At 42.7% G+C, this 12646-nt stretch overlaps 1 protein-coding gene and 1 non-coding gene across 3 annotated transcripts in view; both read left to right on the top strand.

The window, feature by feature from the left end:
* Positions 1–12646, top strand: part of LOC126483915 (sodium- and chloride-dependent glycine transporter 1-like) — a 142640-nt gene that overhangs the window by 64202 nt on the left and 65792 nt on the right. For both annotated transcript variants that reach the window (XM_050107188.1, XM_050107189.1), the window contains one exon: positions 6106–6237. In XM_050107188.1, the coding sequence (XP_049963145.1) occupies positions 6106–6237 (132 nt within the window). The remainder of the gene's footprint in view (positions 1–6105; positions 6238–12646) is intronic.
* Positions 6982–7056, top strand: Trnas-cga (transfer RNA serine (anticodon CGA)). The gene has a single exon. It is a non-coding gene; the product is annotated as a tRNA-Ser (tRNA).

Genomic DNA, 12646 nt, shown 5'->3' with positions numbered 1-12646 from the left:
AAGAGGCCTGGAGACACTGGAAGGTTTCAGATAGATTATATAATGGTAAGACAGAAATTTAGGAACCAGGTTTTAAATTGTAAGACATTTCCAGAGGCGGGTGTAGTTTAAAAACTGTATGAACTGCAAGAAGGTAGGGGTTTAAGGAGATGGGACCTGGATAAACTGAAAGAATCAGAGGTTGTAGAGAGTTTCAGAGAGAGCGTTAGGAAACGATTGGCAAGAACAGGGGAACGAAATACGGTAGAAGAAGAATAGGTAGCTTTGAGATGAAATAGCGCAGGCAGCAGAGGATAAAATAGGTAAAAAGGCGTGGGCTAGAAGAAATCCTTGGGTAAGAGAAGATATATTGAATTTAACTGATGAAAGGAGAAAACATAAAAATGCAGTAAATGAAGCAGACGAAAAGGAATACAAACGTCGTAAAAATGAGATCGACAGGAAGTGCAAAATTGCTAAGCAGGTATGGCTAAATGTGGAAGCAGTATATTGACGGTCTATACAAGGGCGATGTACGTGAGGCCAATATTATTAAAATTGAAGAGGACGTAGATGAAGATGAAATGGGAGATATGATACTGCGAGAAGAATTTGACAGAGCACTGAAAGAACTAAGTCGAAACCAAGCCCTGGGAGTAGACAACATTCCTTTAGAACTACTGATGGCCTCGGGGGGGACAGTGTAATATTGGTAATTTTCACCTCACAAACATTAGTATACGCTCAATAGTAAAGGCCATACGGCCTGAAGTTATCAAATAATTGTAATGTAAAAGAGATGAACTGTCGCATAGCAGCGACAGAATCTATTATTCTTCATCTTTGCCGCTCCTGCGCGGCGGCTGTAAATCTGTATGTACACGTATCGATTAATGACATAAAAAGAATTCTGTTGTTTCAAGACAAATGAGGCCTTGAGTGCTTCACCTTTTACTGTTTCTATTCCAAGATAGGCGGACGCGGACTTGCTGCGTTCCGCAATCTGCGTTTTATAATTTGAGGAAAACATTCTGTAAATGTGCTAATTGTTTTCTCAATCAGAGAACATATATGTTGATGTAGTTAATTACGAGCAGGCACCATCAAGAAGACATTAATCTCAAGTATTGCCTGTTATGTGCTAAGCTTCTGTTAATACGCATTAGCTGTTGTAACTGTAATATAAGAAGGTGCGTAGCATTAAAAGTGTGTTATACAGTGTGGTCCATTGATAGTGACCGGGTTAAATATCTCAATAAATAAGCATCAAACGAAAAAACTACAAAGAACGAAACTCGTCTAGCTTGAAGGGGGAAACCAGATGGCGCTATGATTGTCTCGCTAGATGGCGCTGCCATAGGTCAATCGGATATTAACTGCGTTTTTTTAAAATAGGAACCCCATTTTTATTACATATTCGTGTAGTACGTAAAGAAATATGAATGTTTTAGTTGGAGCACTTTTTTCTCTAGATGGAGCGAAACGTATAAGTACGTGGTATCACGTAACATTCCGCCAGTGCGGACGGTATTTGCTTCGTGATACATTACCCGTGTTAAAATGGACCGTCTACCAATTGCGGAAAAGGTCGGTGTCGTGTTGATGTATGGCTATTGTGATCAAAATGCTCGGTATCCTGGACGACATCATCCAATTGTCCGGACCGTTCGCCGGATAGTTACGTAATTTAAGGAAACAGAGAGTGTTCAGCCACATGTGAAACGTCAACCACGACCTGCAAGAAATTATGATGCCCTAGTAGGTGTTTTAGCTGCTGTCGCGGCTAATCCGCACATCAATAGCAGACAAACTGCGCGAGAGTCGGGGATCTCAAAAACGTCGCTGTTGAGAATGCTACATCAACATCGATTGCACCCATACCATATTTCTATGCTCCAGGAATTGCATGGGGACGACTTTGAACGTCGTGTACAGTTCTGCCACTGGGCACAAGAGAAATTAGGGAACGATGACAGATTTTTTCCACGCGTTCTATTTAGCGACGAAGCGTCATTCAACAACAGCGGTAACGTAAAGCGGAATAATATGCACTATTGAGCAACGGAAAATACACTATGACTATGACAAGAGGAACATCAGCGACCTTGGCGGGTTAATGTATGGTGCGGCAGTATGGGAGGAAGGATAATTGGCCCCACTTTATCGATGGCAATCTAAATAGTGCAATGTATGCTGATTTCTTACGTAATGTTCTACCGATGTTACTGCAACGTGTTTCACTGCATGGCAGAATGGCGATGTACTTCCAACATGATGGATGTCCGGCACATAGCTCGCGTGCGGTTGAAGTGGTACTGAATAGCATATTTCATGACAGGTGGATTGGTCGTCGAAGCACCATACTAAGGCCCGCACGTTCACCGGATCTGATGACCCTGGATTTCTTTCTGTGGGAAAAGTTGAAGGATATTTGCTACAGTTCATGTATCATGTCCGTGACATTCTCTCCCCTGTTTCTCTATAACACAAAACGGGCTGTCCTACTTGGAAGTTTTTCGATGTCCTCCGTCAGTCTCATCTGATGCGGATCCACACCGCACTGCAATACTCCAGAAGAGTGCGGACAAGCGTGGTGTAAGCAGTCTCTTTAGTAGACCTGGTGCTCGTTTTAAGTGTTCTGCCAATAAATCGTAGTCTCTGATTAGCTTTCCCCACAACATTATCCATGTGAAAGTTCAATTTAAGTTATTCGTGATTGTAAACGCATTGTATTTAGTTGAATTTACAGCTTTTATATTCGAGCGATTCATCTTTTAACCGAAATTTAGAGGATTTCGTTTTGTACACGTGTGAATTACTGCACATTTTTCATTATTTAAATCAACTGCCACTTTTCGTACCATCGAAATACCTTGTCGAAACCATTTGCAATTGATTTTGGTCATCTGATGACTTCATAAGATGTAAAATGGCAAGATCGTCTACAAACAATGTAAGAGGACTGCTCACATTGTCTCCTATGTCATTTATGTAGATCAGGGACAGGACCTATAACACTTCCTTGGGAAACGCCAGATATTACTTTGGTTTTACTCGATGACTTTCTGTCAATTACTACAACTGTGATCTTTCTGACAGGAACTGACGAGGTCCTGGATACAAGTGGGGATTTTCACAGTTCCAGACCCTCCATGGCGGTTCCAGTTCCACTCAGCATGCTATCAAATGTGTACTGGGAACCTTTCCCATCGGTAAAAGGCGGCCGGGACGATGAGCCTGCTAAGCTGTTCCTCCTACCGTTATGGTAATGAGAGGCTGTACAGTCCGGCCAATACTGCGGCCACGGGCTGTGCGTCACGGACTTTATCTTTACTTTACCTGTAAGCAGGCACGGCAGTTACAACCGAACTGTCAACCGGAAGAACAGCGGTCACGTCTGCTGAATGTCCCATATAGGTTCAGTTGAACCTGGGCCGGCGAGATCGACTGTCATCGTGTCCCCCAGTTATGCTGATGTGCTATCAATTCTTGCCTTAATTATGTTATTAAAGATTAAGAAAAAACGGAAGCAAAAACGTAAGGCATGGTATAAAGAGTGGTTACTGATGAGACAAACATATTCAGACGCGAATTTGTTCATGTAACTGAAGCTGGCTCCAAAAGACACGATTACCGTACAATGGATGAAAGTACGTACCTACAACTGTTGTCATGATGCCACCATTGACAGGAAAAATACGGTGATGTGAAATGCGATCACTCCTCATGAACAACTCAGCAGTTATGTGGTCCCTGGATACGGTGATCATTTGGAAGGCCTGAAGACTTCTGCCATCTATCACCTTAGGCACGTGGGACAATTATACCTGAAACATGTGAAGCAGTCTACAAAGTCCTACAAAGGGATTGTTATGTATGAGGCGGAATTATGGGCCGCATGGAAAAAGGGTGACCCGGCTGAGTCACGCAATTTGACTCTTAGTCTGATCACGAGGTGTGTCCATTAATTGCACGCGTTGATCACATAGGCTGACGTGAGGATCAATGACTATACTTGACGGGATGTATCTGAAACATCTTAGGTGATTAGAAAGTTAGTAGACAGGAATACAGTTAAATACTTAGCTTTAATTCAACATCAGCGGTGAACGTCGATCTTGACTTTGTACAATAATATTTACAAGTGCAGTTATAGACTGAACTGCGAATACTTCTTTACAATTCTGATTGCTTCACACATATAGATCAATTGTCAGTGCATAAGCTGTATGTGGCGCCTGGCTAGGTCGTAGCTACTGACTTAGCTGAAGGCTATTCTAACTAACGTCTCTGCAAATGAGATCTCTGAAGCTATAACAAGTGAACCATTCCTATTACAGGCGGCTGTAGAACTGGCCAGTGCGCTAGCTTGTATCGCAAGATCAGCCGAGTGGCAGCGCTCGGTCTGCTAGCGTCGACAGTGGCGACCCGCGAGTCCGATATGCACTGACGGACCGCGGCCGATTTGAAGCCTACAACCTAGCAAGTGTGGTACCTAGCGGTGACACCATAGGGATCACTTGGAAGCTAAACATATAGTCAATTTTTTTTAACACAATTACAAAAAAATACGAACTAGGGAAAATCATTGTAAGCAAGCATAATCGGGGAAAGCACATTACCGTTTCCTTGCTGCCGTTCGTTAACACTACATTCCTGTTCTCGGTTATGGTGAGAAGTTTTTGAACGTACTGAGTTTCTCTGGTGTGATGACTGTGAACCGCTCGAGCTCGGAGAACCATAATAGTTGTTACTGTAAAACTGTTACAGAACTGGAGAAATTTGATATAATGTCTATTAATGAGGAGGAAAGCGACGAACAAATACTTCGTTTCCGCCTAAAACGTCGCTGTCAGCTTCAAACAACACATCTTTGGATGAATTTCTCCGCGAACTGCTGTTGATTGGTATCTAAATCGTGAGTTCCAAGCAGGTCGGCAGCTCGGCCAGTCGTGTCACCCCACAACACGCTACGGTGTGCCTGCACGCTCTTCAGCTGGACCAAATGGACGAACAACTTTCGTCCGTTCTCGGGCCGCTGGATCAGTCGAACTTCACAGTCCAGCCAGACTTATCGCAGGTTCCGTCCGCCGGTCTTCCAGTGGACAGTATAACCGTAATTGCACGGTCTGCCAGTGCCTTTATTATTGAGCAACGGCTGCGCAGTGTCTTAGCACTTACGTCTATGTTTCAATCGTTAATAATTTAGAACTGATTTGAAGTGCAAAATAAACTACTGTTGTAAGTTGTAATCTTTGTGTTTGCCTACGTTATTTGCTCACTTGTAGCTCTTTTATGTACATTTTACTATAGACACTGGAAAGACACCCGATGAGATTGTCGTACCTCTAAGCGAGAATTCATGCTAATCCGTGGATGGCAAAATTCTCGCAACTGCGTTGTCTTTGGTGTCGCTAGGATGAATGTAACACTCACAAAAGCCTAAATTTAGTCGAACAGAACGAATACAGTTTCATAGAACCCTCTAAAAGAAATTTGAATGTGCAAGAAGTTAATTTCTCATGCCCTTGTATTCTGAGAAACCAATCATTCTCAGCGAGGGGTGATTCAAAATATTGTTACCACTAAAATGGCATGAATATGTAACAATTAACCATGCATCAAATGCGAACGGTATTCAGCTTTAACATAGCTGGGTTTCTATGTGCTACACATGATGCCAAACAAGTTGAGACCATTACGTAAATTACATACCACGACTACTTTCATTCAATTTCAATTAAATACACATTTCATAAGCAAAAACATGTCTACTATTTGTGTGTTAATATAATTTTGAATCAGCCTGTATAAAACCAGTTTGTAGAGCCAAAAGAGGATGGCAAAAATAATCAACTGTACAACGTTAGGTAATCACCTAGTAAAGAAATAAAAATAGAAAAAGCAGCGGGACTGATATAACTGAAAAGCTTCACACTTACGTACATCTGTTACTGAGTCGTGTCCATTGCTTTGCAAGCAGACCTCATCCCACCAGTTGGTGTAAAGCATGCAGAATAGGCCAATTTCTGTTTACGTCCCCGGAAAAGTCCCTTAACAAGTGCCATTCATCTGAGCACAATCACTACAACAACATAGTACCACCTCACATTGTTCTTGTTTCAGGCGCTTTCCTAGTGCCGTACCTGCTTATGCTGCTGCTGTGTGGAATACCATTGTTCTTCATGGAAACGTCGATTGGGCAATTCGCCAGCACGGGCTGTATCACCATCTTCAGGATATGCCCTCTCTTCAAAGGTAAAATTTTAGTCGCTCGTTTTGTTTCTAACGATTAACACAGTATGCACACAGAATATTTTGCAGTATTCTAATAATACTTCTGGTAGTACACGCACTAATCATAAGCTGAAGGTATATTAGTACATTTGATACTATTTAACAGAACGTTAATGTACTTAATGCCTACTGTAATACAGGTATATCCTACTCACAGTTATCTTACGTCATGGTAAAATAAGCTAAACTAAATTTTAGTTCTGTAGCCTTTATGAGAACTGATCTCTCGATTATGTCGCATAAATGTTTGTCAGATTCATGTCCGGCGATCTGGGTGGCCAAATCATTCGCTCCAACTGTCAAGAATGTTCTTCAAAATAATCGCCAACAATTGTGGCCCAATGACATGGCGCACTGTCACCCATAAAAATTCCATCATTGTTCGGGAACATGAAGTCCCTGAATGGCTTTATATGGTCTCCAAGTAGCCAAACATAACCATTCCTAATATGAAACTTCCTGGTAGATTAAAAATGTGTGCCGGGCCGAGGCTCGAAGAAGTTTCGTATCAGCGCACACTCCGCTGCAGAGTGAAAATCTCATTCTGGAAACATCCCCCAGGCTGTGGCTAAGCCATGTCTCTGCAATATCCTTTCTTTCAGGTGTGCTCGTTCTGCAAGGTTCGCAGAAGAGCTCCTGTTAAGTTTGGAAGGTAGGAGACGAGGTACTGGCAGAAGTAAAGCTGTGAGGACGGGGCGTGGGTCGTGCTTGGGTAGCTCAGTTGGTAGAGCACTTGCCCGCGAAAGGCAATGGTCCCGAGTTCGAGTCTCGGCCCGGCACACAGTTTTAATCTGCCAGGAAGTTACATATCAGCGCACACTCCGCTGCAGAGTGAAAATCTCATTCTGATAACCATTCCTCGTCAATGATCGGTTCAGTTTGACCGAAGGATCCAGTACACGTCATATAAACACAGCCGGCACCACTATGGAGTCACCACTAGCTTGCAAAGCGTCTTGTTGGCAACTTGGGTCCAAGCTTCGTGGGGTATACGCCACGCTCGAACCATATCATCGGCTATTACCAACTGAAATCGGTACTCATCTGACCAGGCCACTGCTTTCCAGTCGTCTAGGGGCCAACCGGTATGGTAACGAGCCTAGGAGACGCGCTGCAGGCGATGTCACGCTGTTAGCAAAGCTACTCGCTTCGGTCGTCTGCTGCCATAGCCCATTAACGCTAAATTTCGCCGCACTGTCCTAACGGATACGTTCGTCTTACGTCCCACGTTGATTTCTGCGGTTGTTTCAGACAGTGTTGCTTGTCTGTTAACACTGACATCGCTACCTAAACGCCGCGACCCTCGGTCGTTAAGCGAAAGCCGTCGGCCTCTGCCATGTCCGTGGTGAGAGGTAATGCCCGAAATGCGGTATTCTCGGCACACTCTTGATACCGTGGACCTCGGAATATTGAATCCCTTAACGATTTCTGAAATGGAACGTCCCACGCGTCTAGCTCCAACTACCATTCAAAGTCTGTCAATTCTCGTCTTGTAGTCCTATTCACGTCGGAAACCTTTCCACGTGATTCCAACCTTGTGTACGCGATCGTATCGCCATCTGTATATGGCGTATCAGTATCCCATGACTTTCATCACCTCAGTGTATATCTCTGACCATATATTAAACTACATTATTCTATTTTAGTGAAGGCTATGATTCCTACCGTCACATCCCTTTATCTAGTTCGCACAATCCCTACACGAGGTATTCGTCAGAGGCCATAAAATGATTGCACGGTTTCTCTCGAATATCGGTTATCTTAATTCAAACAACAGGGTTTCACGAGAATACGATCGCATTCCTATCAAAGGTTCAAATTTAAGCCCCTTGAACATCTCTTTTACAGTACACCGATTATGAACCGTCTTTCCAGGCGCTCCTCTGGATTTCTACAAATTCAGTCAGGCCGCTACCGAACAGTGCGTTCCACATTCCAAGAATTTTCTCAGTTAATTTAAATCTTCCATTCGGCTCTCTTCCTACTGAACTTTCATCAACAACTATGTGTGTGACAGTAAAACAGTGTTTATCAGAGATATTCACTGCACAGGAAATCGAACAGTAGAAGTATCGCCATTTACGGTATCACACAGTTACAGAGCTTTTGTGCATAAAAACGAAGTTCTGAAATCGATCTCCCAGTGAATCAAGTGCTGTATGGAAAACCCAGTAGTGAGTTGTTAGAAACAATAAAATTCACAGAATTTTTTTAAATGCGAGTTACTGTCAATACTAGTTTGAGGATAACAGACTAAGTCTTTTATCAAGAGGGCCCATAAATCCCATATTCCCAATAATCAAACTACAATGTTTCTCATCAAGCCACATTTCCACCTATCTGCGCCATGAGGGCAGATTCACTTTTGTTTTGTAAAGGCAGTGTTGTTGTTCAGCGTATTCTCTCATGACGCAATTCTGTGTAGAAGGGTTCCATAAATGCTCCCATCTATGGGTGACGACATAATTGTAATTACTTTGTATCTTGCTAATTGGAAAATACTGTATATTACCATTTTTGTCAGTTAGAATATGTTTCAATCTCCCATGTAGTACTTGGTGTACTACTATCAAAAACATGGTTATTAGGATGTCTATCGGAAAAGTCACGAATGCCATAGAAAAAGAAATAGTAATATCTATGTTAGAGCATCGATAATTTCTCTCATTTGCATCTTTGTCTGCCAGAAATGTAAAAGCTTCTAACTATAGAGCAAGTGACATTCCAAAAGAAAAAAAATTTGTGTTTTCTGTTGACTGGACGCACGGATTTTCAATATTGGCCGCCATGGGCGCTCATACCCGGTGGCAAAGGGGGAGGCGGGGTGTCCCCCACCCCCACACCCTACAGGAGAAGGAAATAAATTGCAGTAGTCAGGTGTTTTTCGTTCAAGAAATTGACTTAAAAGCGGGTACTACCTACAAGCGGTTCAGTACTAAGATACTTTTACAAAGCTTCTTTTACATGTACACTTCACTTTTTTATATGAGATCAAGCATTCTTAACAAGCGCAACGCTCTTGACGAGTCATTCCCTCTCACATATTCTACCCAAGCCCACGCGGCAACACAAAACAACAATGCGCACGTTCACTGTTAACTCATCAAAACCAAGCTTTTTCATCATAGGGCTATAGTTCCCAACGTCTCGCCTGGACGTAGTTTACTGTATTCAGTCAGCGGAAATAACTTTTAAATTGGTGTAAATAAATCGGTGAAAAGTGTAAATATAAAAACTGTCGATTGGAGTACGATTTGTAGACGAGAAATTGAACTTTAAAGTAAAATAAGAATTTTTAGGGTCTGCAGAGCTAACTACATTGGATGTTTAAGGAATTTCTTCATCTACTTTAAAATTTTTTGAAAATTCAGACCTTGACACGAATAAGTTAATTGGTTTGGGCTTTGATGGCTGTTCCACAACGGCAGCCCATGAAACTGAAGTCCAGGCTACAATCAAAGAAAAATATCTTTCAGCTGTTTAATTCCACTGCGCACCGCACAATCTTAACTTGGTTCTCAATTACCTTAACGGTGTCCTTCAACTGTTCCACTGTCAGCCATTTGAAGAAACTCATAAAATTATAATTCATACCTTTTTACCGCAAGATGGCTCAGAGTGGAACACCTTCAACTGTTCCACTGTCAGCCATCTTGGTTTTACACCTTCAGCTGTTCCACTGTCTTCCATGTTTGTTTTTACAGCCTTTAAACAGTGAAACAGTGACAGTGACAGTTCAATATATAATGTTCACAGTGAATAATATGAGAAAAAACGAAACATAAGTGAAACATAATGTAAATAGACACACACACACAACCTTCCACACAGAATTAATTAATTGCAGGCACAGCTATAACAATTTTCAAATCGTAATTTTGGCTTAAATAATTTGTCTACTTTAAGGTGTAAGTGGTTGTAATGACAAACTGTGAAACAAAACAGTCACTGTAGAAACACAATACATCAGGAAAACCACAACATGTGGTAAAAAGGTATGAATTCATAATTTTATGTTTATCTTCAAATATCTGTAATTACGATTTAAAAACTAATATTTACGTGTATACAAACAGTAAAGAACGTTCTTTATCTTTAATAGCCATAAAATAATACCCCACTGAAGATGCTGCAATTGTAGCGAAACATGTTTGGGTTAAAAAACAAAATTGTGTTTTGCTAAATGCGAACCCTATCCAGAAACATATGTATTGTTAAAGCAAACACGGCAAAAAGAGCTTCAATCCCAAGATGGTTAAATCTGACAATCAAGTTTTGGTGTAATTAACTGCCGTTAACTGCACTTTCATCTGAATTATGAAGGACGTGCATTTCTAAGACTCAGAATTCCAGTTTTCAAAAGAAAAGCAGACACAATCGCAATACTATGTGTGCTACTGTGGTAACCGTTATTAGGTATGTAGCCATGATGTCGAGGTTGGCAGTCGGGCAAACAAACAATTAGCACCCCAAGTTTTCCGACTTCTAGAGAAATCTACCGTTTCAGTACTAAGGTGTTCGTGCGCCAAGAAAGGTTGCCAAGGAGTGTTTCTAAAAGAATTCACATCTGCAAATACGCTTCTCGGGTTTGCCGCCGGGTCGTATTGTGTAGATCGCACAATATTCCATCGATGCAACTGCTCGACATCAACAGGTGGTGGTAGTTGTTGCTGTCACTGCTGCAAGACGCGTCTGATGACAATCGCGCGGCGGCGTCGAAATTTATCATGCCGGGAGCAGGCAATACGCGTTCGAGGGAAGACGCTCGTCGTTGGAGGAAGCGGCGCTCCTGGTGCCCCCTGCTGGGAGCCGCGGAAAGGCCATCCGCGCGTGCGCTATAGGCAATGACTGTGCTGCCGGCCACTACTGTGGTTAAAGGCTGAATTAAATCTCAGTAGTGCTCTGCGTCGCTTGATGAATCGGAAGTTCTTTTCTCTCCTGTTTTGATTTAATGGCAGCTAGTGCTGGATTCCAGGTGGCGCTTAGTTCGAAACCCGCATCCCTGATGATAAGATTGTCCGCCATACTGCCGGCCGGAGTGGACGAGCGGTTCTAGGCGCTACAGTCTGGAACCGCTCGACCGCTACGGTCGCAGGTTCGAATCCTGCCTCGGGCATTGATGTGTGTGATGCCCTTAGGTTAGTTAGGTTTCAGTAGTTCTAAGTTCTAGAGGACTGATGACCTCAGAAATTAAGTCCCATAGAGCTCAGAGCCATTTGAACCATCCGCCATACGGGTATGTATGGCCTCCTTAATAACACAGTCCCAGAAAGATGACGCTGGGGATAAAATTTCAGTCTTTTCGTAAAACACACGATGTCCTGTGTCCAAGTAATGCTGCACTACCGCAGATTTATCAGGCAGCAGCGGAGCATTTCCTGGGCACGGGACATCGTTGTTGCATTAAAATTACCGTCTTAATTAAGATTCTGAGTTACGATGAACGACGCTTTCGCTACTGATGGAAAGACTGTTCTATGTAGAGCGTGCAATAAGGACGTCGGGTGCATCAGCAACATGCATTATACGTAAGTCGTAAGCACAGAAAGAACAAAGCAGTGCAATCGTCTAAGAAGCTAATTTTGTTGAACACGAATGTAAAGGACTCTAAACGCTACAAGTGAATTTTTGCGTGATATGTGCTCTTCTATGGCTGCTGCGAACGTTCCATGGTGCAAGCTTCCAGTGCCAGAATATCGCGTGCTCCTTACAAAAGTATTGTGGTGAGTAGATTCTTGATGAACCGTGTGGTGAGTAGATTCTTGATGAACCGACATTAAGGAAAAACTATTTCTATTTTTGTTGCAAGAAAGTTGTGAAAACTAAACGGCGCTTCATAAGTAACCGTCACATGCGCATGGGTGAGACAAAAATTTGGAAACAATGCGTACAATGCAGGCTTGAACATAAATGCTGATGCTAGCCAAGCCTGCAGGGTGCGCTATTGTATTTGACCACAAACGGCACCTGTGCCAAGTTCTTAATGTGTTGCAAGTGTCTGTCGTGGTCAGAGCAGTGTTCTGTCGGAACTCAGTGCATTCCAACGTGGACAAATTGTTGTTGCTCGTGTAGTTGATGCTTCCGTAACCAAGGCAGCCAAAGTGTTTGGTGCTTCGAGAGGCATCGTATCGAAGACTTACACCATATACAGGGAAAGCGGCAAAACATCATCTGCTAACTCCAAACACGGCTGAAAGTGTGTGCTGAGTGATCGTGACACACGGTCACTGAAGAGGATTGCGACATAAAACAAGAGGACTGCATAACAGAATGTCACATTCGTGAACCCCGTCAGCACCAAAACAACAAGAAGGGAGCTCCAGGAGCAAGAATTGCAGGGCGAGCTGCATTCCACAGCATCCATCAATGA

Source organism: Schistocerca serialis, chromosome 6 (genome assembly GCF_023864345.2).
Source record: "Schistocerca serialis cubense isolate TAMUIC-IGC-003099 chromosome 6, iqSchSeri2.2, whole genome shotgun sequence".
NCBI lineage: Eukaryota > Metazoa > Arthropoda > Insecta > Orthoptera > Acrididae > Schistocerca > Schistocerca serialis.
Note: the sequence above shows the minus strand (reverse complement) of the source record. Positions and strands in the feature narration are given on the sequence as shown.